The sequence below is a fragment of the Ambystoma mexicanum genome, chromosome 3p, assembly GCF_040938575.1.
Source record: "Ambystoma mexicanum isolate Mex_15411 chromosome 3p, UKY_AmexF1_1, whole genome shotgun sequence".
In the NCBI taxonomy this organism is placed as follows: Eukaryota; Metazoa; Chordata; class Amphibia; order Caudata; family Ambystomatidae; genus Ambystoma; species Ambystoma mexicanum.
This window is the reverse complement of record NC_090925.1, coordinates 378,847,821-378,874,447: the sequence shown is the minus strand read 5'-3', so window position 1 is coordinate 378,874,447 and position 26,627 is coordinate 378,847,821. Positions and strand designations below refer to the sequence as shown.

Genomic DNA, 26,627 nt, shown 5'->3' with positions numbered 1-26,627 from the left:
TACCTCAAAGAAGAATGATTACATCTGTCAAGTATCTAACTCCAGGGTAAAGAGGGCTCCCCCAGGCACACAGCTGCATCATGCTATAATTAGAGCAGGTCTGCCTTATCTAGTTTGACTACATTAAAGAAGCCTTCTAGTTGCAAACGTGCTGGTATGAGGAACCTTTTTGCAGAATACATGCAGCTGTGTTATGATATATATGATATGGTATGGCGTTTATAACGCGCCTATACAGCAAGTGTTTCAAGGCGCGACGAGGCAAGGGGGGGGGGGACAGAGGGAGGACAGACAACGATCCTACTAGGCCAGGTGTCATTCAGATATGTTGCTACATATGCCAGAATACTATTACATTGACTGGGCCTATTCTATTCATAGCACCAATATGTTTGTGTACATTTGAATGCCCTGTTACAGCACTACAGTCGTCACGAACTCAGTATATGATTCGTTATACATTATTCCCTACCTGTTAGTCTACATATAATTGTCATAAAACGTTTTATCTACCACAATACCCATCCTCCAGATTGAAAATAATCACAACTTGCGAGTTCGCATGGGGGACAGGAGAAGGGGGAAGGCTGGAATTGCAACCACTCCTAGTATGGCTGAGGCATTTTTTCTTTCTTTCTCAGGGCCCTTCTTACAGGGACCCCCGGCTACACCACTCTATGTCTGATAGAAAGCATCATGATTTTCCCGCTCCCGCATGCTTCTCTTCTAGAGCTGAAAACGAACCAACCATCAGTTATTCTCACAGCGTGGATTCACACAAGCTTGACGCAGACGTGATGGCCAAACCTGGTAGGGATCCGGTATGTGGTCAGAACGAGTATATTTTAGTCAGAATCCCTCAGTGACATGTTGGCACTGATGGAACCTTGGCAACAGCAACTACCCTCTCTTTCTGATCCACCAGAATGGCACTGGTGTGCAGAATTCATCTCAGTAACATTAGTAGGCATAGTGTGAAATTCAGGACGGGGGCAATGGATTAGCCACAGCGCATTGCCGATTTATTTTTCCAGACGTTTATGCCTTAAAACCTTTCATAAATCTGCTGACATAAATGGCTGCAAGCAACTATGTCCGTGCTCAATGTTGCCACAGTCCTCCTGGGACACACAGCACTCTCCATGTGGGCAGGTTTACAAAGGTCACATAGTAGAACCAGGTGGGTTACTCTGATCTGTTCAGGTAGACAAAGCGGGCAACACAGCACATTTCGGAGAATGCCGCATGCTGGCAAATCGAGAGTAGCATGACATGCCCTAGTTTCCCACTAGCTGCTTACCCACCCAGCACTTTAATGAGTAGCGAGACTTGCGATACAATGTTAATAACTGACAAAACTGGCAGAAAACCGTGGGAAATAAAGAATGCAACCGTTCCGTAAATCCTATATGATATGGGGCAAATGTGCTATGCATGTATAGGTTTCATTCTTGTACAGAATGAGGAGGCATGAATTAAAATGTCACCCACTTTTGACAATATGGCTTCTTCAGGACATTTGTGGCCCACTTGAAAATTCTAGAGCTATGGGGTAAGCTCGAGATGAAGGCATGGATCTGTAATTTTCTGATCCTGCTCTTCACTCCCTAGGATCTATTGCCCTAGCCGCTATGTATACAGTGTCACAGAGTTCAACATGGCAGAATACCCATGAGCATCTGTGGTCTCTCTCACCTTGGACCGGCAGGATGGGTGGCAGGGGTTTAGGAAGTACAGCAAGGACATGGGCAGAGTAGGATGGCCAGCGGCTGCTTGTCCCAGCATCCAGCACACGTCACAAATGCTGAGGGATGTGCAGTGAATGGCCTGTTGGTTTATTTGCAGTGGGTTACTGACTACCAGGCAAGGGCTCACGTGGGTGGGTTGACAGAGGCAGGTTGGCAACTGAACATCAAGATGAACCAAGGCAAAACGTCCTCTCCAGGAGGGAAAGCAATGCGCGTTACCTTCAGGACATGCCACCATGGCTCTTCCCTGCCTCGCTAATTCCCTCTGCCCTGAGTTCAGATGTAACCCCAGTGGTTGCCGATGAGTAAATCGTGAAGGGAGTGTGGTAATGGATGAAGCAATGGGTTATCCACCACACAAGTCAGTTGCCCTGTGCTGAAGGCAAGAATCTCTTAAATAGGGCAAAGGTCACTTAACACAAACAGAGCTTACTGGTGAGGGATGTAATGTTATTCATTAAAAACAAGCAGTTCCTTACATGACAAGTTTTGAGAATATCTATGCATCACGGCTGAAGTGCGATCCCCACTGATCCACCATTAGACTCTGCTTAGAAAATATGAACTGCTTATGGTGGAGTATGATTAGCTAGCTGATTTCAGGAAGGGACAACTGTCAAGATCAATGAACACTTAGTAGTGGTCGGGGATAGGCAGGGGGGGGAGACCATAACAAAAGGGAGTAAGCTACATTCAGCGTTAGTTAGGGCTCTAGAGCACAAAAGAGAGCTGGAAAATAGTCTTAGGTGGTTAGAGTCCACATTCTAAGCTCCCTGATCTCCAAACCAGAGAGCATTCGCTAAGGGAATTTAGATGAACTAAGTTTAGGATTTCCGAGCAATCCTGATCGCCATATCTTCAGCTTCCCTAATTGGTATTCAAAGTGTGCAGGCCAATGAATGAATCCGTGTATTCCTCAGGACTGATGCCATCACACCCAGCAACTTGTTTACTTAAACAATAAGCATCATTCTAAAATATTACTCAAATAGAGGGACTGTTAGAAAATTATAACTTTGCTTAATTGCTATTTTAATTTCAATTCAACCAGCTGAAGTATTCCCGCTCTTATTTTGAGATCTTTTGTTGTTTACTCTAGGCGCATTGTACCATATGGACTCTCTAACTATAGAGGGAACTTCAGAGGCAAGCGATCAGTTGAGAAGATTGGGGGAAATTCACAAGTACGACGCCCGATGAGGTGCTCGTGTTCAGACAGAGATGATGAACAGTGCGCAAGCTTCTGCACAAGAGCCCACGAAGGCAAAAGGTAAGTCTGTTTTTGTCTCGTGCTGTGCTTCAGTCCTGAGATTGCACTGTTGCTCTTACACTTTCAGGAAGCAGATAAGGACCGCTAAGATAATTCCCTCTGTCCAGTCCCATCACCACTGCGCATCAGCAGTTTGACCCCTGTTCCATCATTGCTGCAATTGTCCACGACCCGTCCCACGCTTTTAGATTTCTTTGACCCTTGCTGTCTCTATCACCTCCAGTGGGAGGTGGTGCCATTCTTTCCATCCTTTTTTGGGAAACAAATAATGTTCACACGTTCATGTTCAGCCTCCTTCCAATCACATATTATGGCCTATACAATTAGTGGATGTGATAAAGAAGAGTAGTGGGGAAGCCCGATTGGTTGGACGGCGACACTTGGTCGGCAAAAAGAATAACAATGCAATGCCTGCCTACTGAAGGGAAGGTGAATAAAGAGGAGCTACTTTCCCGCAGAAAGAGATATAAAAATAAAAGCCAGGAGAAAAAGAGGGATACCATAAAGCTGGGTGGGACGACCCTTTGGAGGAAGACACCAAGAGGGATGCTAAGGCATTCTGGACCCTGGTGGCAGATAAAAAGGGAGTTCATCACAACAGTCTCTCCTGCCGTGTTCCCCCTGATAATGTCACGGCTAACAAGAGCGTCAACACTGAGGGACCTCTAAACAAAGGCTTAGAGTTGATTGAATGTGACAGGTCAATGATGACTATCACTCTAGTTGAGGTAAAGAATGCAATCTTGAATTCTAAGGGTCAGAACACCCCAAGTCCTGATAAATTACCAGCTGACTTATTGAAAGATGAACCAGATGTTTGGGCACTGATTCTATGGAAATTGTTTCTAGCAGTGTTTAAACTCAACAAGGATCCCGATTCCTGGCGTAGTGCTAAAATAGTGCCAATCTATAAAAAAGGCGGCAGAGGAAAGCCCAACATTTACACACCTATTTCACTACTAGACCCCACTGGAAAAATGTGTGCAAAGGTGGTCCTAAAGCAACTGCAGTTTTGGGTAAAATCTAATAATCTTATTTTTCACCGCCAGGCTGGTTTCCACCAAGGGACAAGCACAGTAGACCAATGCTTTTGCCTGTCCCTTGTTTTTCAAAAATACACAGTACTGAAGAGAATGCAGGTGTACGCGGTCTTTGTAGATCTCCAGACTGTGTTTTATTGCGTTCCAAGAGACCAGCTATGGCAGGTATTGATGAAACGGGGGTGCCCAACTCCTAGGAAGCAGTCATTCGACAACTCTATTCCAATAATAAAGCTGTGGTGAGCTGGGGTATCGCAGCAGAAATTACTGACCAGTTCATGGTTGACAAGGGGCATGTGGCAAAGTTGTGTCCTTGCGCCGCTCCTGTTTTGCGTCTACATCAATTAAGCTTATTCTAGAATTGGTGGCATAAGGTTCAAGGGGTAGGTTTGATCCCCTGAGGCTTGGCATCAACATCTTTCTGGCATTATTTTTTGCTGATGATGCAGTGCTGATGGCAACATCACCTATGGGAATCAGGTGCTGCCTTGAATGTTTTGTCACCAAATGCTGTCCATTGGCCCTGACCCTAAACAAAACCAAGACCAAAACTTTGGTATTTAGACCAACGAGATCAAAGCCCTGTGTATGCACCTTGGTAGTATTAACCTTGAACAAGTAAATTATTACGACTACCTGGGAGTAAGATTCACTGATACTAGGGCGTGGTTTACTCAGTCTGAAAAAGCACAGGTCATCTTGGGGAAAACAGAGGTGGTCATAGAACATTTTTTGTGGACCATGGTGAGAGAGCTGTGCCCCCTGCTATTAATATTTACACAATACATACTGCTTTAGGTGCTCTTTAAGGAGCTGAACTATGGGGACACAGCAATTTTCAGAAACTGGGGATTGTGAAGAACAAGTTTTTGAAAATTCAGCTTAGGCTCCCAAGGAGTTTTCCCAATGCCCCGTTATTGATGAAGTGCGGTCTAGAGCCAATCATCTCGCAGATAGCTTGGAAACCGGTATTCTACTGGGTAAGACTCTGGGTGGCTCCAGAGCTTGGACAATAATCGGGAGGCTTTACCAGCTTGCTTAGCTACCTAGGAGGGCACTCACTCCCATGGTCTACACATGTAAGGCAGCAGTTAAATCTGCTGGGCTTAAGAGACATCTGGCAGAACCCGCAGAATTTGACTAGCTGCACTGAAAATGAGGTGAAGTTGGCTGTCTGATGGGTTATGCATGAACACCAATTTAGTTCCTGACTACATTTAAAAGTAGGGTTGAACTATTTGTCCTTGAACACCGACCAAGGTGCTGAAAAATACCTTGACTTAATATCACTGGCCTATTCACGCACATTGTTCATGGAATTCCGATCCGGTTCCCTGAAGATATCGAAATGTACCCATGGCTGGAAAGCCCACAACTCTGAAATGTGCCTGCTCTGTGTTTCGTGCCCCGAGACGATTACTTTCTGCCGTTGTGTAAGAAATATAAAGATCTGAGGAGATTGTAATCGTTACCGTTGTTCAGGAAGGCCTGTGTCAATTGTGCTGTAGAAGTCCTAATACTTTGCCAATCAACTGAAATTGTTAATGATATATATTTTGTGGCAAGATTAATCTATCAAGCTTGAACTCGCAGGAACTATTTGACTGGGCAACTGAACAAAACACAACTTTTATGGATTTGATCCCTTGTTAGATACATTTTTGTAAGCATTTTTATGGGTTGTGAACATCCTTTGATTTTATAAGTTTGTAATGGCTGAAGCATGTATCCTGGATCTATAACATATGTATTGAATGATGTATATGAATTATGTATGCAAAAGGCATCTTTGGTGCATAAAGCACGATGATGATGACGATGCCTATACAATTAGGTGTGTTCTCACTGTAGAAAATGGTTCCGTCTTGTACATTCACTTTGGGAATTTGAATCCCAAATAAATATTCTGTACCTGCACTCTCCTCCAGTCTGTACTTGTTTAAAGTCTTGAACACCATTTCCTTTTAGGACTTGTTTAAACCATTTACAATTCTGGCCGCCGTCTCTGGAGTGCCTGCAGTCTGTGAAGAGATCTAAAGAGGCCTCTTCCACAACTAGATGCAATCATTAATTTGAGGAGCTTATAGATGAGGAGTACCCTGACAGCACAATATCCTTTTTCTGCACTTTTACTGATGCACCCCAACATTTATCTTGCTCTCTCCGTGGCATGGTCACATTATTCACCAGCATGAGCCCTCCTTATATATAGTCAGGCCCCAAAACTCTGATCTTCAAGATTTTAGCTACCGTCCTTTACTGTTAATGATTTGGTTTCATACATACCTGTTTATAGCTGCACTGGACCTGGATAGCCACTTCCTATTTTTCCAGTCTGCAAACTACTCTTGATCACACCCCATGTTTCGACTTAGCCACAAGAGTTTCAGAACAGCTGCTCAGTTATCTTCCAACTACTCTGCAATCTTATTGAAGTTAGAACAGAGGAGCATTCCTCCATGCGCTGTGTCACTCAAAATAGCTCTGCTGTGCTCGTCAAAGGTCTTGCCTGGGCAGTTAAGTAATTGTTATGCTGCACCCGAAACTGCTATTTAATAAATGCAAGAGTACTCTGTAAATATTGGTGATATTCTATTAGATTTACATCTAGACGTGCAGACTATCACAGAATCATGTGTGCATCCATGATAATGTTCATATATTCAATGACATGTTACCAAACAATTGTGAGGCTCTATCACACAAATCTGCCAGCTGAGAACATGGGGCCGAGTCAACATCATTTTTAAGAATAACCTCATTTATGAACATTACCCTTCAATCACATGTAAAGATGTATTTCCCCTTCATGTTAAATGTCACATTTCTTCTACCAGATCCACGGATTTCACACTAGTTTATCGACCTCCCTCATATGATCCCTCTTTTTCTGTCTTCATAACTGATCCGGTTTCATCACAAATGGCGACTAGTCAGAACATTTCTATCCTAGGTGACTAACTCATGGTTAGAACAAGCAGACACACACACAACACTAAACCTTTACTAGGTTTGCAGAATCACATATGTTTTACTCAGCAGGTTAAACTAAAAACCCATTCTTATTATCAAACATAGGATATTGTCTCATTTTTGTGCTCTCACCCTCCACTGTCTTTCAACTGCACATACAATTTTGGAATGACTTTATTGTAGTCAGATATTTTTATTGAGATTTTAAGCACATTAAGAACATTTGTAATACCTCTTGCTTTCCAATTTTCCAGTAATTCCAGTTACAAACAGAAAAAGGCATCAATCATACTGAATTCAAACATAAGATAACGCATAAAAGAAACTAGATAACCCTCCAACTGTATCAAAATACCCACCGCCATAGCCAATAATGAAACATTCTAATACTAACCATATCATGACAAATACTTAAAAGATCATGGACAGTGTCACGCACAAAAAGAATTATTGATCAAAATGTCACACACTGATTCCAAGATGGATGCCGGAGTATAAAGAAGTGTTCCCTGAGCTCTGGTGAGGCCATAAAAAGCGGGTCTGCGGGCCGACAAGATAATGGGATAGCATCCTGCTGCAGGCTCCGGAATAGTGAATGAGCAATAGAAGATGTGGTGGAAGAAATTTGAGCAGCCCCTGATGCAGAATAAGGAGAGAGACGGACTCAGTTAACACACACTGGGGCGTCGCGGCGTGAGGAGAAGCCCTTGATCTTGACCTGGTGTAATAGGACTGAGCAGTGAGGTGGAGAGACGGGACGGGCATCTATCAAGGCTGGAATAGCTGGAGAAGTGTCTGGAGGAGAAGTGAAGCAGATGGAATAGTGCCTTGAGAAGGTGCGCGAAAGAAGGACGGTGAGCGGGCCACGCCAGAAGTGGACTGGTGATCGGAGACTGGAACCAGGCGACTGAGCGAGCACCTTGAGTGGTCGGTGTAATAGACAATTGAACTTGGCTGTAAAGGCGTATCCAGTCAGTGAGTAAGAGCGGCGCTTCTTGATAGGATAGGGGATACATGGTCAGAAGTGGCGTGTGGCGGTGCCCATCTGGAGCAAAAGGGGACAAGTGAGGAGATAATCAATGAGGTGAGGAGTCTCCGATTAAGGTGGGGAAGCTGTTAGTCCTGGATGCATAATGTAAGGTTGAACTGAGTATGGCAAAGGCGTGTGGCAGAAACATACAAAGCGCCTCTCGCTGATAATAAATGCATTGGTGATTCATCAGGAATTTATTCAACTCTCTTTTGCTGAGGGTATCGACCTTTGTATACTGCAAGACAGGGGAGGCTGGAGCTACGAAGTGGGTACCCGGTCAGGGTCCAGTGAAGTGTAATCACCTCAGGGAAAACGCCACTGTGATAGGGTCACTACATGAACTGACATATGTAAGAGTAATAATTGACTGAAAGGTGGTGAGAAGGCCAAAGACACCCTATCGTAAAAGGGGTGAGCATGTGTTAAGTAATATACTAGTTCTTAGGTAACAGCGAGCTGCCAAGAGACTGAGAACTGACCCAATGGTTAAATGGTGATACCCCCGTGGAAGTTGAAAGCATACCCTTCCAGATGCCAGGCGCTAAAGGGAAAACCACCCTTGCGAAGTCTAAAACACCCACCAATATGCAGGTAGGCCAGCTGCAATGTTGTTGGTGGCCTCGTACCGATGAACCCCCACAGAGGACGAAGGGATACTGCAGACAATGGGAGAAAAGGAATTAGAGACAATTAAAATGGCACTAAATTAAGAAGACCTCCAGGAATGGAAGAAAGGATGGTGAACACCTTTCAGGTTCAACTTGAAAAGATGAAAGAAGGCAAACTGGGCTCTTTGATAGAAGTGAGGAAGGAAGAAGATCTCAGGCCCCAGGAGATCGGGCCCGGGTACAAGGCCAAGGGACGTGCTGGTGGCCGTCTCGTCATATATAATGAAAGAGGACAAACTCCGGGCGGCGAGAGCACAGCCTAAAATAACAATTACTGGGTCTCAAATTCATCTTTTCTAAGACCTGGCCTTGTTCTACCTTGCAGAAAAGAAAGGCTATGAGCCCGGTGACCAGGGAACTAATGGCAAAGCACATCCCCTACAAGTGGGCATTTCCATTTGGATTGCGATTTACTTGGGGTGGCAGACAGAAAAGGGCCACAATGAGGGAGGATGCACTATCTATCATGAACGTGACAGAGGAAGGGCGACCCAAGAGGCAATCACAAGACTCTTTCCCTCTTTCCCCCAAACAGTAATCGCCAGTGGGACTGGTCAGAGACTAGGAGCAGACAAAACAGCAAGACCACCAAGCTAAGAGGTCCCTCAGGCAAACCAGGCAGTGCAGGATTGCCAGGAGAAATTTGAGATGTACCAGATTTCTTCCACACTTGGTCCACCTTGTCATTGGCACTGCTAGAAAGCTAGACACGCCAAGAGAGAGGCGAGGTGACATGAACAGAGTTTGCGGCAGGAATACAGGCCTACCAGAGGTAGGGTGTAGATGGCGGCATCATGGAATCAATGGGGGGGCATAGTTCGCCCTCTATGGGTTAATTACTGGGGATGTATCAGGATCAGATCCTCAGCATGGTATCTGTTTTCCTTTCATAGGATCTCTGGTTCTGGCTGTGAGGGGTGGGGTGGTGGGTCGGAGGGGACAGGGAGAGGGGTTGGGGGAACAAAATAAGCAAGGAAAGGGATAAGGGTGTTTGGAGGCAGAGAGGTATGGGGAGTGGATGAGGGGTAAATGGGGAAGGGGAGACAGACAGCACTGGCAATTTAGGGATAGGAGGTACTTACCACCTGGGAACAATGACAGATAATGACAGCGAACCGGAGAGAAATTATGTCTTTGACAATTTATTCCCATAACGTTTTGCAGGGGTCCCCAACCTTTTCTGCGCAATGAGCACAATTTGCAGATCAAATGAAATGGTGAGCCACATACATTCTTTTCAAAGCAACATATCGGTACTCAGTTGGTGGACAAATGATTGCAATACAAATTAGAAATGTAATAAACATAAGACTTCTTATAGAACATTTTAATTTGCAGTACCTAATAGATATCTAGACCATGTGCAATTCCTGTAAAGTACATTTGAAAGGCCTTTAACTTCATTTGACATTAAGTGGTTGTTTGGCAAACAGCATAGCATCCCCAAGTTTAGGAGTTCCAGGTTATAGAAAGGTAGACCCCATGGTTCAATCTAGAATCTCTAAAAGAAAACTGAACCATGATTTAATGAGAGGTGTGCACATGGCTTGTCAGATTTATAGTTTCAAAATGGTATATAAAAATTGCCAAAAGAAAAAAAAAATCTTGAGAAACAGTGGGAGCTTTTGCGAAGGACACCACATTTTTTATGTTTAATGCAGTTGTCGAGACGGGCATTATGCCATCTCCTTGGAACAGTAGTATTTGGACCACCAGCCCTCACAGTTATAAGCCAATTTCCTCACTCGATATTGCCAGTATGATATTCTCCAAATCATTGTTGTTCAGAGTGAAGGAGGGGACTCATGGGAACAATATCTCGAAGCCCTTCCAAACAGGTTTCAGGGGAGAGCTTAGTACAGTGGGCCACTGCTTCACTCTGACACAATTATGCAGAAATAAAGTAAGGTTAAGGGAGGCAGATTATTCTGTTTTTTTTCATTCAGATTTGTAGGATTTGATTGATAGAAACATAGCGTGGCATAATGTGCATTTTATTGGGGTCCCTAATGTTTTATTACATCTTATCCAACTGTGATATGCAGACATCTGAGCATCTATCAAATATACAAGATCCGGGAATCATACATTGTTTTCCCTCACCAATAAAGGTGAAAAGCAGGAATGTCAGTTGGTCCCAATTTATTTCTTTAGGATGTTTTCTAGTACTTCTCTTAGGAAAGTTAATCCACCCTCACTCCGAAGGGTACATTTTATAGCATGCTTCTTTATGTTGAAGACACTGCTATTTTGGACCTAACCCCAGCAGATCTCCAACAGGGCCTGCTAAATACAAATTACATTTTTGGGAACTATGGTTCGAAATTAAATATGATAAAAACAAAAATGATGGTGTTCGGTGAAAGGTTGGAACCTTGTAGCTAGTTCTTAAATGAATGTAGAGATGAGGGGGCAGTCTCATTTTTATTTTAGCCTACTCTTCTGAAAGAGCGGTGCTTGGATCATTAAAGATTAAAGGGCGTTTAACAGTTTTATTTCAAGTTTGGGGCATTCTGATTGGACAAGTGCTTGGAGGTATATAAGTAAAGGTCTGTTCCATGATTTTTATGGCAGTGAAATCTAGGGTGATTCAAACTTTTATGACCTGGAGGGGTTGCAAAATAAATTCTTGTGCCAAATAGCAGTTGTCCCTGCAGATACATACATCTGGTAGCGTGTTATGAGCTGAATTGGGGATGTTCAGTTTGAAGGTGTTTGACCACTTAAGATTTTGTACATATTTTTGAAATCACATCTGGGATTTTTTGCTAATTATAAAGATAAAGGGAATTTCAGACGTGCAGTAAGGTGGGTCGTAAGGCACTGTGCATTTGGATAGGGCTATGTTATAACTACATTTTTCCCATTAAGTCAACTCAAAATAGCTCTTAAACCAAGAGTGTGCCCAATGGAAAGAGAGGCAGATACCCAAAATATATGTAGGCTAACCTCTTTAGCCTTGTATACAGACTACCATGCACATGTAAGATGGCAAGGAGAAATCTGTGAAAAAGGATCCCCAGAATTCAGGAGCCTGATACTAATGGTATCCGTAAATGTACCCACCCCTCATTAAATTAAGAGGGTGTGCAGGAGGAAGCACAAAGTGTGCCTGCAAAATAGCAGCTGATGAAGATTTGCTTAATTTATTGTTAATTTGTCAAGTCTCCGTTTTGCATAAGCGTGGACATCCATTGCAGCGGTTTTATATAATTAATCGTAATGATCAGGATTTTATATATAGCTTGTTTGAATATGTTAAAGCTGATTTTTGATTCTGCGCTTGTTCTATGTGAATTTTATGAAATATGATGCATGTTTTTACATGTTGCTAATTTAAGTGAGAAATACGATTAAATAAATATTGATTGAGTAATATTGGTCATTACATTGTAGGGGTTAAAGATCACTTCACTGGGGCTTTGGAGGTTCCCCCCTAAGAGTTATTTGAGTTATTTTAGCATGTAATGGCAAATAGGGCATTTCAAAGCTCCCGAGGCCTGTTACTTTGGTGAAAATAATACTTTTCTAAAGGATTTTAGGACTCCTTTCTCTATCCAAACTGTTTTTTACATAAGTCTTAGTGGCAAACATCGATAAAAACATTGAGCACTTGATGACCACGTCATAGTGGGGTGTGGTGTTGAGTAAGTATTTGGATTCATTAATTGGCTTGATAATTTACATGTATTAACAGTAACTTAATTCTACTAGGACAGTATGTAATAATAAATATATGTGGCACTTAAATTTATTTTTCTGATAAATATAATGCATGCACATTATTTAAGAAAGGAAAGTTGGGTATTCATGCTACTTGTTTGTCCATTATGCTCCTACTAGCTGTACAAAGGAACACCATATGACCATTTTCTCCAGGACAAAAACATGCTTCAATTATTTTACTCATTAATACCTTTGTCAGATGGGCAAAGTATCTGAAGATGACAGGGTTTTAACAATATCAAAACAGAAGAGGTGATGGCTGGAAGATTTAGAAATAATCTTAACCTCTGGCATTGCTTTGGCCAACCCTCCAGACCATCGTTCTTCGCTTGCCAAGCCATTACAAAAGAGCATAGGCAAATCAGCTGTGGTCCCACCCCTAAACGGGCAGTCCAGCCCAAACTGCTTGGTCACATCCTTTCTGCACGAGACCACAAGCATTCCCATACATGGTTCGGCTTAACATTGACACTGTTATAATAAGTAAAGACATTTAACGAAAAATAATTTGCATGGCAGCAACAAAGACAATGTATAAAAATAAGACAGCTGGAACCACAGCAGGCTCATTGGCTAACATTCTCACACTGTCCAGGACTCTGTCCTGGCTATACTGCTACTGAGGGCTCATCCACTCAGCACCTACTTCTAGGCCTCCACACCATGGCCCAGAGCCAGGGGTGATGCTAGGTTTGGAAAAGACCCGGGGCTACGCTGATGTCTGAACTGTCGGGACTGGGGGCTAGCTAGCCTTTTGGTTGTAGCACCTGAGATTCTATCCGGGGCTACAACCAAAAGACCAGGGTCTATAGGCCCCTTAGCCCCCGCCCTAGCAACGCCACTGCCCAGAGCAACTGGCAAGCAACAATTTAGGATGCCAAGAGCAACATGTTGCTCCCGAGCTACATATTGGGGATCACTGCGTTAGAGGAATAAACTCCCCTGTTAAACGCAGAAAGGTGGAGGCACAAACAAGGTGGTTACAAGTTGGTATAATAATGTTACAAGAGACCCATATTAGGAAAGTAGATAGATCACTTCCCCGCTTCTGTCAATTTATATCTTTATCAAGCAAAAGCCCCAGGGAAAATGGCGGGGGTGCTGATCGGGTTTAAGGAAACACTGCAAGCAAAGATAGAACAAACATCAGTGGATAAACCGGGTAGATTCCTCTTCCTACTGATTCTATTGGGACGCACAAAGGTGACTTTGGGAACGATTTACGCACCCAAGACTGGACAAAAGGTGTTTCTGAGGGAGACTCTGTTGAAACTGGAAAAATGTGCGGTAGGGAAGATAGTGTTAACTGAAGAATTTAACTTGTCATGGGGCCCCAACTTAAATAGGAGTATGAGCAATCGCCATAGCAGAGGTACCCCCTGTAAGCTTTTGAGCGAGAACTTTGAACACCTAGCCCTTAGGGACTTGTGGCGTTCTAAGAAGGGAACAGAAAGAGGATTTATGTGTTTCTCCCATGTTTGTCAAACACTGTTAAGGATTGATTATTTATGGATGACGGCCACATTGTTTGGGGAGGTGGAGAAAGTGAATTTAGGTGTAATAACTATGTCAGATCACACTCTGTTGATGGTGGAATTGAAAGGGTGGGATCCTCGTAGGCGGGTGTGGACATGGACATGCCCCCGGGAAATATTGCTCGACATAGTGCTGGACAGATATTCCAAAGTTGACAAGATTTATCCAAACCAGGGAAGCGTGGTACAAAGTTATGGTGCAATGGTACAACACACCAGAAAGATTACATAACATGTTTTCCACCACTACACAAGAATGTTGGCGGGGATGCTCGGGAAGGGGATATCAGAGACATATTTAGTGGGATTGTCCTGTATTGAAGCCGTTCTGGGTAGATGTAACTAGACAGCCCGGGAATGGATGTGTGGCATGTTTGACCCTCAGAAACAGATCCTTTTGATACCCAAACATAAAGCTTTTGTGATATTGTTAGTTTCAGCTTAATTAGTAATTGCTAAATAATTGAAGCAAAAATCTCCACCCACTAACATAGAATGGATACACAAACTGTGGGGAACACTGGCAATGGAATGGGTTACATATAGAATACAAGGAAATGCGAGTAAATTTCGGACAGATTGAGGAATGGTAACTGAATACCTTAGAGGTGACTACATGTTACAATTGTGTCCTCAGAATTTTAGAATATTGGACATAATGTAGATGACGCAACATTCCTCAATCAAGTGGGTGATACCTGGAAACATAAGAATGGTACGCCAACAAGTCTGGGGGGGACAGGGCGGGGGTTAGGATGGGGTTGGGGTTATTGCTGTTTTCATTTGTTTTGTGTTAAGTTGTGTAAAACATGCCAATAAAATAAATAAAAAGAAAAACGAAAAAATGTCACCTGCTGAGGAGGCGTGCTATCCTAAAATGCAAGCCTATCTTTCCTGCTGTGGGTTTCCTCATTAGATCATTAATGCCCCGCTCAATATGTTTTTTTTTACCCTGATCAAATTAAACATACTTCAATGCTACCACTTACTGGACTTAGAAAACCTTTGTGCAATTTCCAGACTCCCCTTCCTTGGAGAGATCATTCAATCAGATGCTAATTTTGAACTGACGAAACTTGTGGAATGAAGATTACCCATGCTGATAGTGCTGGGATTCTTGATTCTATTAAAAAGACACAAAGGCAAGCATTATGCTTCAACTTCCTTTATTGTACTCTTCACAGCAGATTTAAATCTTGATATATTCCTTTTCATGTAAACACAGCTAAACACAACAAAACCAAACTGAACTACACATCCCATCAAAACCTGGGTCTTTGGTAGGTCATCAGTCCACTTCCTCCCTCTGGACCTAACTAGTAATTTCCTTCCCAGGTCCTTTCCTGTTCTTTTGATGCCTTGCAACTGGCATCTAGCAAAACCAATACGAAACACAATCCTGCTGTCAACTTGGCGCATCCAACCGGAACTGATCCGAACGAAAAAAAAACTCAGCCTGCGCAGGCAACGCCATTATCGACCCATCGTCACTGCCGCTCCTTGGTGCTCAGCCTGCCAAACAAGAAACTCCTTGGGGAGGGTACCAAGATGCAATGGACAATAAAACAGCTGATAGTTGTCATCACAGTATAACCTTTCTAGTAATTGTGTGAATGGGTGGGTTAATGCACGCCTCTGTGTCTTTAATAGAATCAAGACTCCCTGCACTACCAGAGGTGAGCATTAATGCTTTTCAATGCTATGCACAACGGGTGATACTATGCTCACTAATGGCTTAAAATAAAATGTCTTAAAAGTAGCACTGCTGGACCAATCAGCTGCTCTCCAATTGTCGTGATGGCTATCTCCCCTCACTGAGTTCTCTTCAAAACATGTTACATCTATGCCTGCCATGAATTCCCGCACCCAGCTATCACTTTAAATGGTTTCCTGCGCATAATGAGCAGCTGAAATATGCCTTGCGGTCTCACTTTGCTCGTCCTAGCTTCATATTCTTTGATGCAATTAGCCACGCATAATTTCGTCTGCACCTGAAAATAAGGATATGAGATAACTGCTGAGTGGCACTTCGTTAATTTTGCTATAGAGAAAGACACTCTGCCTGGATGGAAAGACTTCCTATCCACTTCGAGTGCCTTCACATCCGCTACTCTTCTACAGGACACTAGACAGCAGCATAGCAAGCTTTCCTGACAACTGCTGATCTGACAGATCCTTGTTCCACGGCCAATCCATAAAGAGACGCAACACTGCATTGACGTCCCACAGCTGAGGATACTTAGGCTTGGGGGGCATGCAAACCTTCACTCGCGCCAGGTGCTCTCCTATTGGGGCTCCTTCTACCGGCTCGTGGCCCGCTGAAATGGCGGAACTGTAAACTCCTATGGTCCGAAATGCTTTGTCCCCTTCTGCGAGTGAGGCCAAGAAAGTTAGCACCTGCACTAAAGGGGCTGAAACAGGATGAATACTGTGCTGGCCGCACCATAGGCACCATCTCATCCAAGCCGCAGCGTAGCTCTTGAAGGAGGAGCGGACCCAAGACTGTTTGATAAATTCAGCATCTGCCCCCGATACCCTGCTCACCAGCAGCGATAGCTGCCCTGTCTTTGTCAGAGGATGACCATTCCCTGATGGATTTGACAGCAGATGCTGCCTGGGAGGGATCACTTATGGGAAATCCAACAAATAATTAATCAGAACTGGAAACCATTCAACTTCCAGTTCGGGGCTACTATGACAGCCTCTGCTTTGTCTCACCTGATCATTGCTAACATCCTGGCTAACATCATGAAGGGGGAAAGGCGTATTGTACTGCGCCGACCATGACTGTAGAACAGCGTCAGCCCTCATAGTTCCGGGTCTAGCCTCCAGCTGAAGAATTTGACTGTCTGTTCAAGCTGGATTTTTGGTTGTATACCTGTATGGAATGAGTTTTCTGTGTTACGTCTCAATCAGAAACCCATCTTGTTCTAACTAAGATAACGTTTTGAACTATTTGAGATGTGTAGTACAATTTTGTTAATTGTTTCAAAGGAGTTGGTGGTCTTGGTTCCATCGACCCTGTTCGCTTGTGTTTGATGATTCCATGTTCTGAAGCCACGATTCCAACTCCGAACTCCCTTCTTCATCCAGAGGGACTAGCTGATGGTACCCTATGTCCTCATGAAGATTCCAGATCTTCAACCTCTGCAGTGCCCTGTAATGCAACAGACCTTGGATGAAGGCTGCTAAAAGACTGACGATCCTCGCTAGAGATTGTAACAATATCACAGTCTTAGCTAACTCTGCTCCCAATTCCTTCTTTATCGTTTACATTTCGAGAGCTGGCAGTTCTAGTGTCGCTTTCATAGTATCCAAGACAAATCCCAGAAACTTCATACATTGCCTTGGAATGAGCTTGGACTTCTCCTGATTTATCAGAAAACCCAGCAACGTAAGGAGCTGAGACGCCCACTGCATCTGTTCCAAGAGCGTCTGCTTATTTTCTGCTAGCATGAGAATATCGTCTAGGTAAATTATAATCCATATACCCCTCTCTCTCTCTCTCCTCTCTCTCTCTCTCTCTCTCTCTCTCTCTCTCTCTCTCTCTTATTACCCATCTCACAGGAAGCCCAGATACCTGCAGTACTCCCTGGATACTGGGATCGTCGGGTATGCATCCTTCAAATCTAATCTCAACAGCCAATCACCTCTCCGGAGAATGTCTCTGAGGACATGGGCTCCTTCCATCTTGATGTGCCTGTAATTCAGCCAACCATTGAGCGCCTTCAGGTTGATGACAAGCCTCTTTCCTGTGCACAAGAAACATGCTGCTGATGCATGCTGCCGCCGCACAGTCGCTGTGCTTTATTGCACCCTTGCTGGTTAACTATCACAGCTCTCATTCCAGGAGCCTGCACTCCCCTCGTGTCTGCACTGTCTGGGTCAGATCCTCTGAAAGGGCTCTGCAGTAAACTCCAGCTGGAGCCCCACCGCTGCCTGCAGCAGCCAGGTATTGCTGGAAAAGCTTCTGCCAATGTTCTAAACACAAGAAGCCTGACATTGTGCAACTGCTATCACCTGAATATGCTATCCTCCATCAGGACAGAACCCCTCAACCCCCAAGTGACGTGGGGACTTGGCTCTGATTCATGTAGAGTCTCTGATCTACTCAATCATCCCACCGCCCCATTCCCTTCCATGTGAATTGATGTTGATCCCTATTCACAGGTCAGAAAATGTTTCAATTTATTTATTGTTAGTTTATATGCCCTCAACGTGGTCTCTAGCACATTTTGGTGCAAATTTAGCACAACTAGTTGGGAATCTGGTTCTCTCCTACCCTAACGTGCTGATCATGGGAGATGTCAATGTTAAGCCCAATAATCCCTCAGATACATCAGCAAAAGATCTCATTAGAACATTGGCTGATGCTGGCCTTACCTTATGTAATCAGCGGACTACAAACTATAGGGGAAACGTACTGGATCTGATCTCCTCATCTGAGAAAGAGTTTGAAGCAGTATCTCCCCCCCTTTTCCGATCTTTGGTCAGACCATTTTGTTCTTCCCTATGCCATCTCTTGCGCCTCTACCACTAGCTGCGCACCCAACATTGTGGGTCAGCGACAACACTGGGGAATGGTGTCCCCCGCAGTCGTCGCTAAACTTCTTGTGCAGGCTACCAGCGATTTTATTATTAATGAGTTGCAGGACACTTGCACGACCCTACTTAGAGCCATGACGGAAGTTGCTGATGTTATTACACCGATTAAAGTACAATTTGTGCTAGGCCGTCAGCTGGCTGGTTTAATGAAAAGCTGAGAAGTATGAAGCAGGTCGGTCAGCTAGAGTGTAAATGGAGGCTGGAATACGACTGGGTCTCCAAACTGAATTATAAACAGTCAGTGTTCCGTTACCAGGAAGCTATACGCACCACAAAATCTCAATTTTATGCAGACCAGATCATATCAGCCCCCTGTTCAGCAAAAGAACTTTTCAAAGTTGCAAAGTAACTCATCTGTCACCCCTTTTATTGATCCTTTATGATCACAAGAAAGGTGTGATCTCATAAATTCCTTCTTTGCTGAAAAGATCCAACTAATTTGGGACTCAATTGCTCACCGATGGGATCGCCAAAGCCGATGGCAACCCCCAGGAGCAATCAGTAGTTGGAGAAATTATTCTTACGATGGGTCCGTTTGAACCGGTTACTGTTAACACGTTCAAGGTGACGCTTCAGAAACTGAAATCATCCTCCTCATTGGATCCTATCCCTTTAAGGGTACTTGAGTCTCTGCCAGAGGAGGTCATCCCACTCCTCACAGCAGCAGTGCAGTCCACTTTCTCTTCAGGAGTCGTTCCTTGTGCTCTGAAGCATGCGCTAGTTTCACAAACTTTAAAAGAAACCTCAGCTGGATCCAGCTTTGGCCTCTAATATCAGCCAATTTAACTTCTACCTTACGTTATGAAGGTTATGGAGGCCATTGTGACTCTACTGCTTTCCCTCTTTTTGAAGTCTGGTGGCCTGCTATTTCCTTTTCAATTCGGCTTCAGTCCCATGAGAGGTACAGAATTGGTTATGATTTCATTACTGGATGATCTGGAGCGTCTACAAGACCATGGGGAGGTTGGTGTCCTGTTTTTGCTCAACCTCTACGCAGCCTTTGATGCCATAGACCACTGTATCCTGTTGAGGGGTATGATGAATGCAGGAATCTTTGGGGCTCCTCTTGCTTGGTTTACATCTTTTATGTCAGAGTGCACATAGCCAGTATCACTATTCCCTTTTCAATCCTCAGCTAGGGTCCTGTCTTGTGGGGTCCCTCAGGGTTCGCCACTGTCCCCTTTGCTTTTCAATTTGTACCTACGCCCCTTGGCTGACCTGATCCAGGAGTTTGGGGTAAAGGTTTACACCTATGCTAACGATACTCAGCTTCTTTTTCGACTAAATTCCCCTAAAAGTGACCCACCATCCACACTGAAGAATTGTCTAATAGCAGTAGGGGATTGGATGGAAAAGAACTGGCTGAAGTTGAACGGTGCAAAGACAGAGGTCATGGTGACGGGTGACAATGAATCACAGGCATCCTGGAATGATGACTTCGGGCCAGTGTCACTGGGTCTACGTCTACTTCCTGTTAACTCTGTAAAAAGCCTAGGCATTAAAGTTCAGGGCTCGGGCTCTCCTGAAATACAAATTGCATCTGTCTACAATTCTGGGTTTGTCAAGTAAAACATTTTGAGGAAGACCTTGCCTTTTCTCCCCCCTGGAGTCTCGCGCTAAGGTGGTTGCTGACTCAATACTGGGGGCCATTGAATACTGAAATGGCATCTATTTGGGCCATCCGGCTTTTCTGATCCTGAGACTGCAGCTACTGCAGAATGGGGCTGCCCGTTTGGCATTAGGAGCAGGTTGGATGTCCCGCTCTGCCGATTTTCTCCGTCAACTGCACTGGTTCCAAGTGCGTAGTCGCATCAAGTTTAAGATGCTGTGCATTACCCACTGGGCGATTCACCAGAGGAGTTCCTGCAGACTAAGCTGATCCTGCACGTTCCCTCCAGGTGTCTTCGATCTGAATCCCAGAAGCTCCTGATAGAACTCAGCTGGGTGGCCGTGCCTTTTCAAGTCTCGTGTCTGGCATGTGGAACAGGCTTCCATATGGCCTGCGCAGTATTGACAATCATCTACTATTTCGGAAAGCCCTGAAGACGCACCTTTTCTAGATGCTGAATCAGCTGAGTCTGTTTAGTTGGAGTGTTTTTTAGCCACTCGCACTGTTTCTTTAGCGCATAGATACCATTGTCCTTAGTTTGAATTTTATAAATGCTGTTACATTACATTACACATTACAAACGCGTCCTGAATCCCACCAGGGGATAGCTGACCATTCTTCTCACCTGCTTGGGCTCGGTGGTGAAGGAAGTATCCTCAACCTCTGCACCCGCGTCTGCTGCACCCTCACGCTGGGAAGAAAGCGTTCTGCTGTCATGACTCCCAGTAATGCGATCTGGGTGTTGAGGCCTCTTCTGGCAATGGAAGCGACTGGGCTCATGACCTTTACTGCGGCTGGTCCCTGCAAAAACTTTGGCAGAGAAAATTCTCTTAATGGAGGTCTATGCTTTTTTCGAGGGCCTTATAAGTGCAAACAAGTCTCCCCATCTCCTTAATGAATGCTTCACCAAACAAGAGGCCCTGTGCGGCTTTGCCTGCCGCGTAAGAGGCTAGGTCCCATAGCTTGGAGTCAATCTTCAATAATAGGCCTCTCCTTCTCTCAGATGACAGGGCGCAGTTTGCTTCCCTAGAAGGTAGACGGCCCTCTGGGTCCAGTTCGCTAGCGTCGCAGGGTCCACTGGCTCCCCGTGTCACTGGCCCTTTCCGCTAGGTCCATAATCTTCCCCAACGGCCCTGCCAAGTCTAAAACATTTTCTTGACATGCCTTCCAGACACATTCCATGCTTTTCCTGACATCTCTCGAGGACTTAGACACAAAGGTAATCATCTTAGGATATTGCGGTGGGGTCTCTGCCACTTTTCCCAGCAGGTCCGGACGGGGGAACTCTGACCACATGCACAGTCTCATTTCCTTCTCGATTGGTTTACGCAACCTCTGGGTCATGTACGAGGCCACCCTAGGTGATGGCAACCAGTTATTAGATGTTGGGAGCCCAATTGTTCCAGAACCGAACATGTCAGCTCATCTTTGGACACTTCTAGTTGCCTTTTCTTCGACTTTTGCTTCCCACACTTTGATCTCAGAGAGGATCTTGAGTCTGACATGTCGGACTCTGGTGATGAGTCCTCGTGCCCCATACCTTTCTCCCCTGGGGAAGGGGGTAGGAGGCTCGGCACAGTCGATCGCTTCATGAAAGCTCCTTTAAGCTTCTCAAACACATCAAAACCTCAGGAGGATTTATTTTTCCCTCCTTCACCGGACCAGAGGGAGTCAGAGCAGCCTTTACCTTACGGGCTGCTTTCTCCCCTTAAGAACCTTCTCCTTGTGAGGTTGGCTAGAATACGTGCTGTCACCAATATCAAGGCCTTTATTCTTAAGGCCATCCCCAATCAAACACTCAAGGGCTTCCAATCTCTCTTGTAGCAGACGTACCCCCTGGGACACTGCATTCACCAGGGAATCCCCCAACACACTCTTAAAACTGAGAGTCAGGTCAGTATCTTCGTCCACCATTATCTGGTCCCGACTCCCCTCACTCCCTTCATCTGACTCCATCTTGTGAGCCAATGTACAACAATGAAATGTGCCTGGCTACCTGGACAGGGAAGGCTGAATGGTACGTCATCTGAATTAGAGTGAGGAAGAGTCAGAGGGGATGCAGCAATATCTGCCTATCACAGCCTTCTAGACTTGTAGGCTGTCAGCTGCTCTTTGTCAGGAGACTAAAAGTTGGGCTGGGGGCCCCGGCTGTTGGTACACTGTGCTATGGAGCACTCTGACTTAGCTGCTGTAATTGCTTGCCGTTCTGTATCGACGCTCCGTGAATGGAGCTACACGCTCGTTGTGAGGCAGTAAGAGCTGTGATAAAGCCTGCTCGATGGGCTCATGCTGCTTTGAAGCGGGCGGTCACTCAACGCCACTCTGCTTTGAATTGAGGTGAATTGGTGTGAGGCTGTCACATCGGAGCGAAGTCTGCTCCGAACCAGGGACACAGCGTATTGTTGTTAATATGCCTGCGTTAGCGTAAGATGTCTTGCGCACAACGTAATGCTACCCAACATGTACGCGCAGCTGAGGCAAAGCCAGAAGCCTGCTTCTCCCACCTAGCCGTGTCCTGAGCGGGGGATGATCTCAGTGGAGAGCAGCCCTACAGTGAACTTGATTTTCATGGGTCCGGGTGCGCTTCCATCCAAAATAAAATAAACGCTGAACGTTCTCGCAGCGCGAAAACCTGAGCTTGCGCTCGCACAACTAGTGTCACTCACGGTCAAAATAACAAATGACACATTGTTAAAAAATGCTAAATATTAAAATTTTGTATGCACACTACCATCCATAGCACATAACACACTTTATGAAATAATGACACAGAGCAATGTGTTGTAACCATGTGTAATAGGCTCCCAGATAGTGGAGCTAACAAAATAGCTTCGTGAAGAGCAGAAAAAGAAGAGGAAAGGGCCCGGGCAGCAAGTGACTAGTGAGGTCCAGAGGGAGGAAGTGGACTGATGAACTACCAGAGTCCCAGGTTTTGATTGGATGTGTAATCCAGTTTGGTTTTGTTGTGATGTGTTCACATGAAAAAAAGAAAAAAAAAGAGACTTTATAAAGATTTAAATTTGCTGTGAAGAGTTGAATAAAGGAAGTTGAAACATAATGCTCGCCTCCAGTCTTGACATAGAATTTAAAAAAATACATCATGTCAGACAGGCTGCAGTACCAAGATAGTTTTCACTACCAAGGCACGATGACAGCTTTTTGGTGCCATTAGATCTCTTCACCAAATTCAACACCATGGAATACACCATCTTCCTGGCAGGGCTTTGTCGCTGAGGTATTTCAGGTACGGTGCATTCATGCATGCGTGTATGGTTGACATCACATAGGCAGAGTCAGTGTACACTGTCACTTTCTGTCCTTTGTGATTCTCGAGCGTGACAATGAACGCTACCAATTCTCCTGCTTGTGCTGAACTTCAAACTTGCCATTTGCTCTATGCCTCACTACAGCTGCGCCAGAATGTCTTCCTCCACAAATTTGATCAATTCTCGAAGAACCATCAATAAAGAGAATTTCTCCTCTAGCAATGCGTTCTCTTTAATACAAGGTATATCATCACAGAATTCAACATAGTTTGAGCAATCATGCACATGGTCACTCTCTGTCACTGGCTCAGCTACAAATGTGGCAGGGTTCACCATTTTACATCTGACAATTTTGATCATTAGATTTGAAATCATTACTTCGTAAGCAGAAGCTCTCTGGGATGCCAATGTGCCCTTGGGTTTTTCGAAAATGGCAAACAGAGCATGCCCCACAAAAAGAGGCATAGAACAGCCCATTACAACGCTTGTAGACTTCTCAATTGTGAACACGGCAGCTGCAGCGATGAAGTGTCCTTTCATAACTGGGTCTAGAATCCCACAGTAAAATGCTAGAGGCTTGTACCCCAATGTGGTCCTCTGTGTAAGCACTGCAGTCATGACTGTCCCATTTGTGTGCGAGAGTAAGAAAAACATCTCAGCATAATTGGGGATTCCCAAAACAGTATCTGTACAAATTGCTTTTTTCAACTCTTCAAATCCTTCCTCCATTTCCTCAGTCCATTCTATAGTGACTTTATCTACCTGTGTCTTTTTTAAAGCCTGCAAAAGGGGTCTTGTGTATGAACTGTCATCAAACACCCAGGCTCTAACATAATTACATAGTCCCAAAAACTGTTGCATCTGTTTTACTGTGTGTGGTTTTGCAATTTTCATAATTGCCTCAGCCCTTTCAGGTGTCACCTTTTTCCCTCATCTGGGATCAACTGTCCTATGTACAACAACTCTTCTTTTCCTTGTCTACCTTGTATCCCTTGTCTGCTAGGATAGTCATTAATCAAATTGAGTCTTGTCTGCACTCATCTTCTGTAGTGCTAAAAATTAAAATATCATCTACGTACTGTATCACAGCACTTTTCAAATTGATATTGCCTAGGTCCATCTGGAGGACTGTGTTAAAGATCGATGGAGACTCACAGTACCTTTGGGGCAGTCTTGTATGTTTCAGACGAGTCTGGCGAAATGTAAATTACATCAAGTCTTGTGAGTCTTTGTGCAACGGGTTTGAGAAAAATGCATTTTATGAATCAATCACTGTGAAATATAGATATTCTACTGGGATACTGCTTAGTATTGTCACCGGCTTAGGAACTAAAGGAAATTCTGCCTCTACAATCTGGTTAAACGGTCTCATGTCCTGTATGCATCGCCTCGACCCTCTCTTTGATTTTTTTCACAGGGTACACCGCAGTGTGGCACAATAATTCTGACGGTACCAGAATACCGTGTTCCATCAGTGCTGTGATAGTCTTTAATATACCCTCATTGGCCTCCCGAGACATGGGGTACTGTCTTGCTAGAGGTAAAATTGCCCCTGGCTTCAGCTTTATTTTAACTTCCCATTATACCCTTTAATAAACCTATGTCATACGGTCCTGTAGTTCATAAGGCGCTGGGCACCTTCTCCAAGTCTTCGTCAAAAAATGCTGGACTTTGTCGCATTATTGCCATTCGCTGGGGGACTTCCCTTTTTTTCGCTATTCTTATCCAATATGTGATGCTCACAAAGAACACTACTTCATCGTCTGTTGGGTCATCTCTAGACATGTCTTTGTCAGTAATGTCAGTCAGTCTGTACCCTTCTTCGATAGCTATAACTGTCCTCCACGGTCTGCCCTCATCATCCGTTAATTGAGCTTTGTCATTTCCCTTCGTACTATGGCTACTTCTAGTTCTATAGGGATAGTCTGCCCCACCTCTTCGTCCATAGGTATCCATAGGTATCTGTGGTCTAAACAGAATTCGTCAGGTATTCTCAGAGTCTTCCCCCACTAAGCCAGGTAACCATGTTAATAGAATGTTAATAGAATGCTCACCCTATAAAGAAACACCTTTTGCTCGACTGGAACGCTTTGCAGAACCATTTGCCCTGTGAATGCCAGTATACATTCTTTTAGTGTATTCTAAGACTAGAACACACTCTCCCTTCATCAGTAAAAGAAATCGTCATGTTAAGTTTTGTCATCAAATCTCTTCCCAAAATGTTAACTGGTGTCTGCCGGGAATACAATAATGGAACATACATATCACACTCTCCTATAGAGACTGGTAATTCATTAGTAAAAGGAACTCGACCTGCAGCTCCAGAGAACCCTTTGTTACACTCACCTGGTCTCCACAGGGGCACCGAACAAAGCTGGATGGCAACTGTCTCCACCAGCGTCACAAGTAGCGGAGTGGTGAATGGCTGCACGTGCCCTCTCTGTTTTGCCCTTTCGTCACGAATGAAGATTTGCCTAAAATGTTGAAACAAGATGTTAACTAACCATAAGGAGGAGGAATGCCTCCCACCTCCCGTGACCTCCTTGTGCACCCCCCTACTATGTCTCACCTTAGAGTTATGAATGGCAGACTCTCCGTCCTGCGACTGCATGCAGGGGTGTGTTGTAGTTCAAGGATCTAGTTACTTCACTGATCCTGCAGATTACTGTATAGTTCCAGACAACTGTGATTCTGTGGGTAAGTCTTTATGGTAATATTTCTTGGTATGGATTGCTTTAGAGTTCAAGTTGCCAAAAGTTCACTACTGTGCTTGTTTCTTTGCAGATCCCCTTTTTGATGAAGAGTGCCTCCACTCCACAAATGATGAGCAGAATTCCAGAGGTGAGTTTCAACTCTAGCGTGATGTAATAATGTATACAAATTTGGTATTGTTCTTCATTGCAACTAACCTGCTGTTCTTTTCAGTTCTGCAGGTGTGGTGACTCCGGAGCGGCGATCGAGTGATGGTGTCTCGAGGGACCGCAAGAGTGTGCAGCCTTCGGGTGAGTATTAGCGCTGCTTAAGGTTGAAATGTCTTTGAGGCCTTTTTCTTCTGCGCAGCTAATCTGATGTTTTTCTGTTTGGCAGATGCGGTAGCTCCGGAGGGGAGATCGCGTAATGGTGCCTCTATGGATCGCAAGAGTACACAGCCTTC

The 26,627-nt window shown here is 44.4% G+C and overlaps 1 protein-coding gene across 3 annotated transcripts in view; it reads left to right on the top strand.

Annotated features, from left to right (window-relative positions):
• The window catches only part of EDN3 (endothelin 3), a 491,982-nt gene that overhangs the window by 375,425 nt on the left and 89,930 nt on the right, over positions 1-26,627 (top strand). For all 3 annotated transcript variants that reach the window (XM_069651042.1, XM_069651043.1, XM_069651044.1), the window contains one exon: positions 2,848-3,018. In XM_069651042.1, the coding sequence (XP_069507143.1) occupies positions 2,848-3,018 (171 nt within the window). The remainder of the gene's footprint in view (positions 1-2,847; positions 3,019-26,627) is intronic.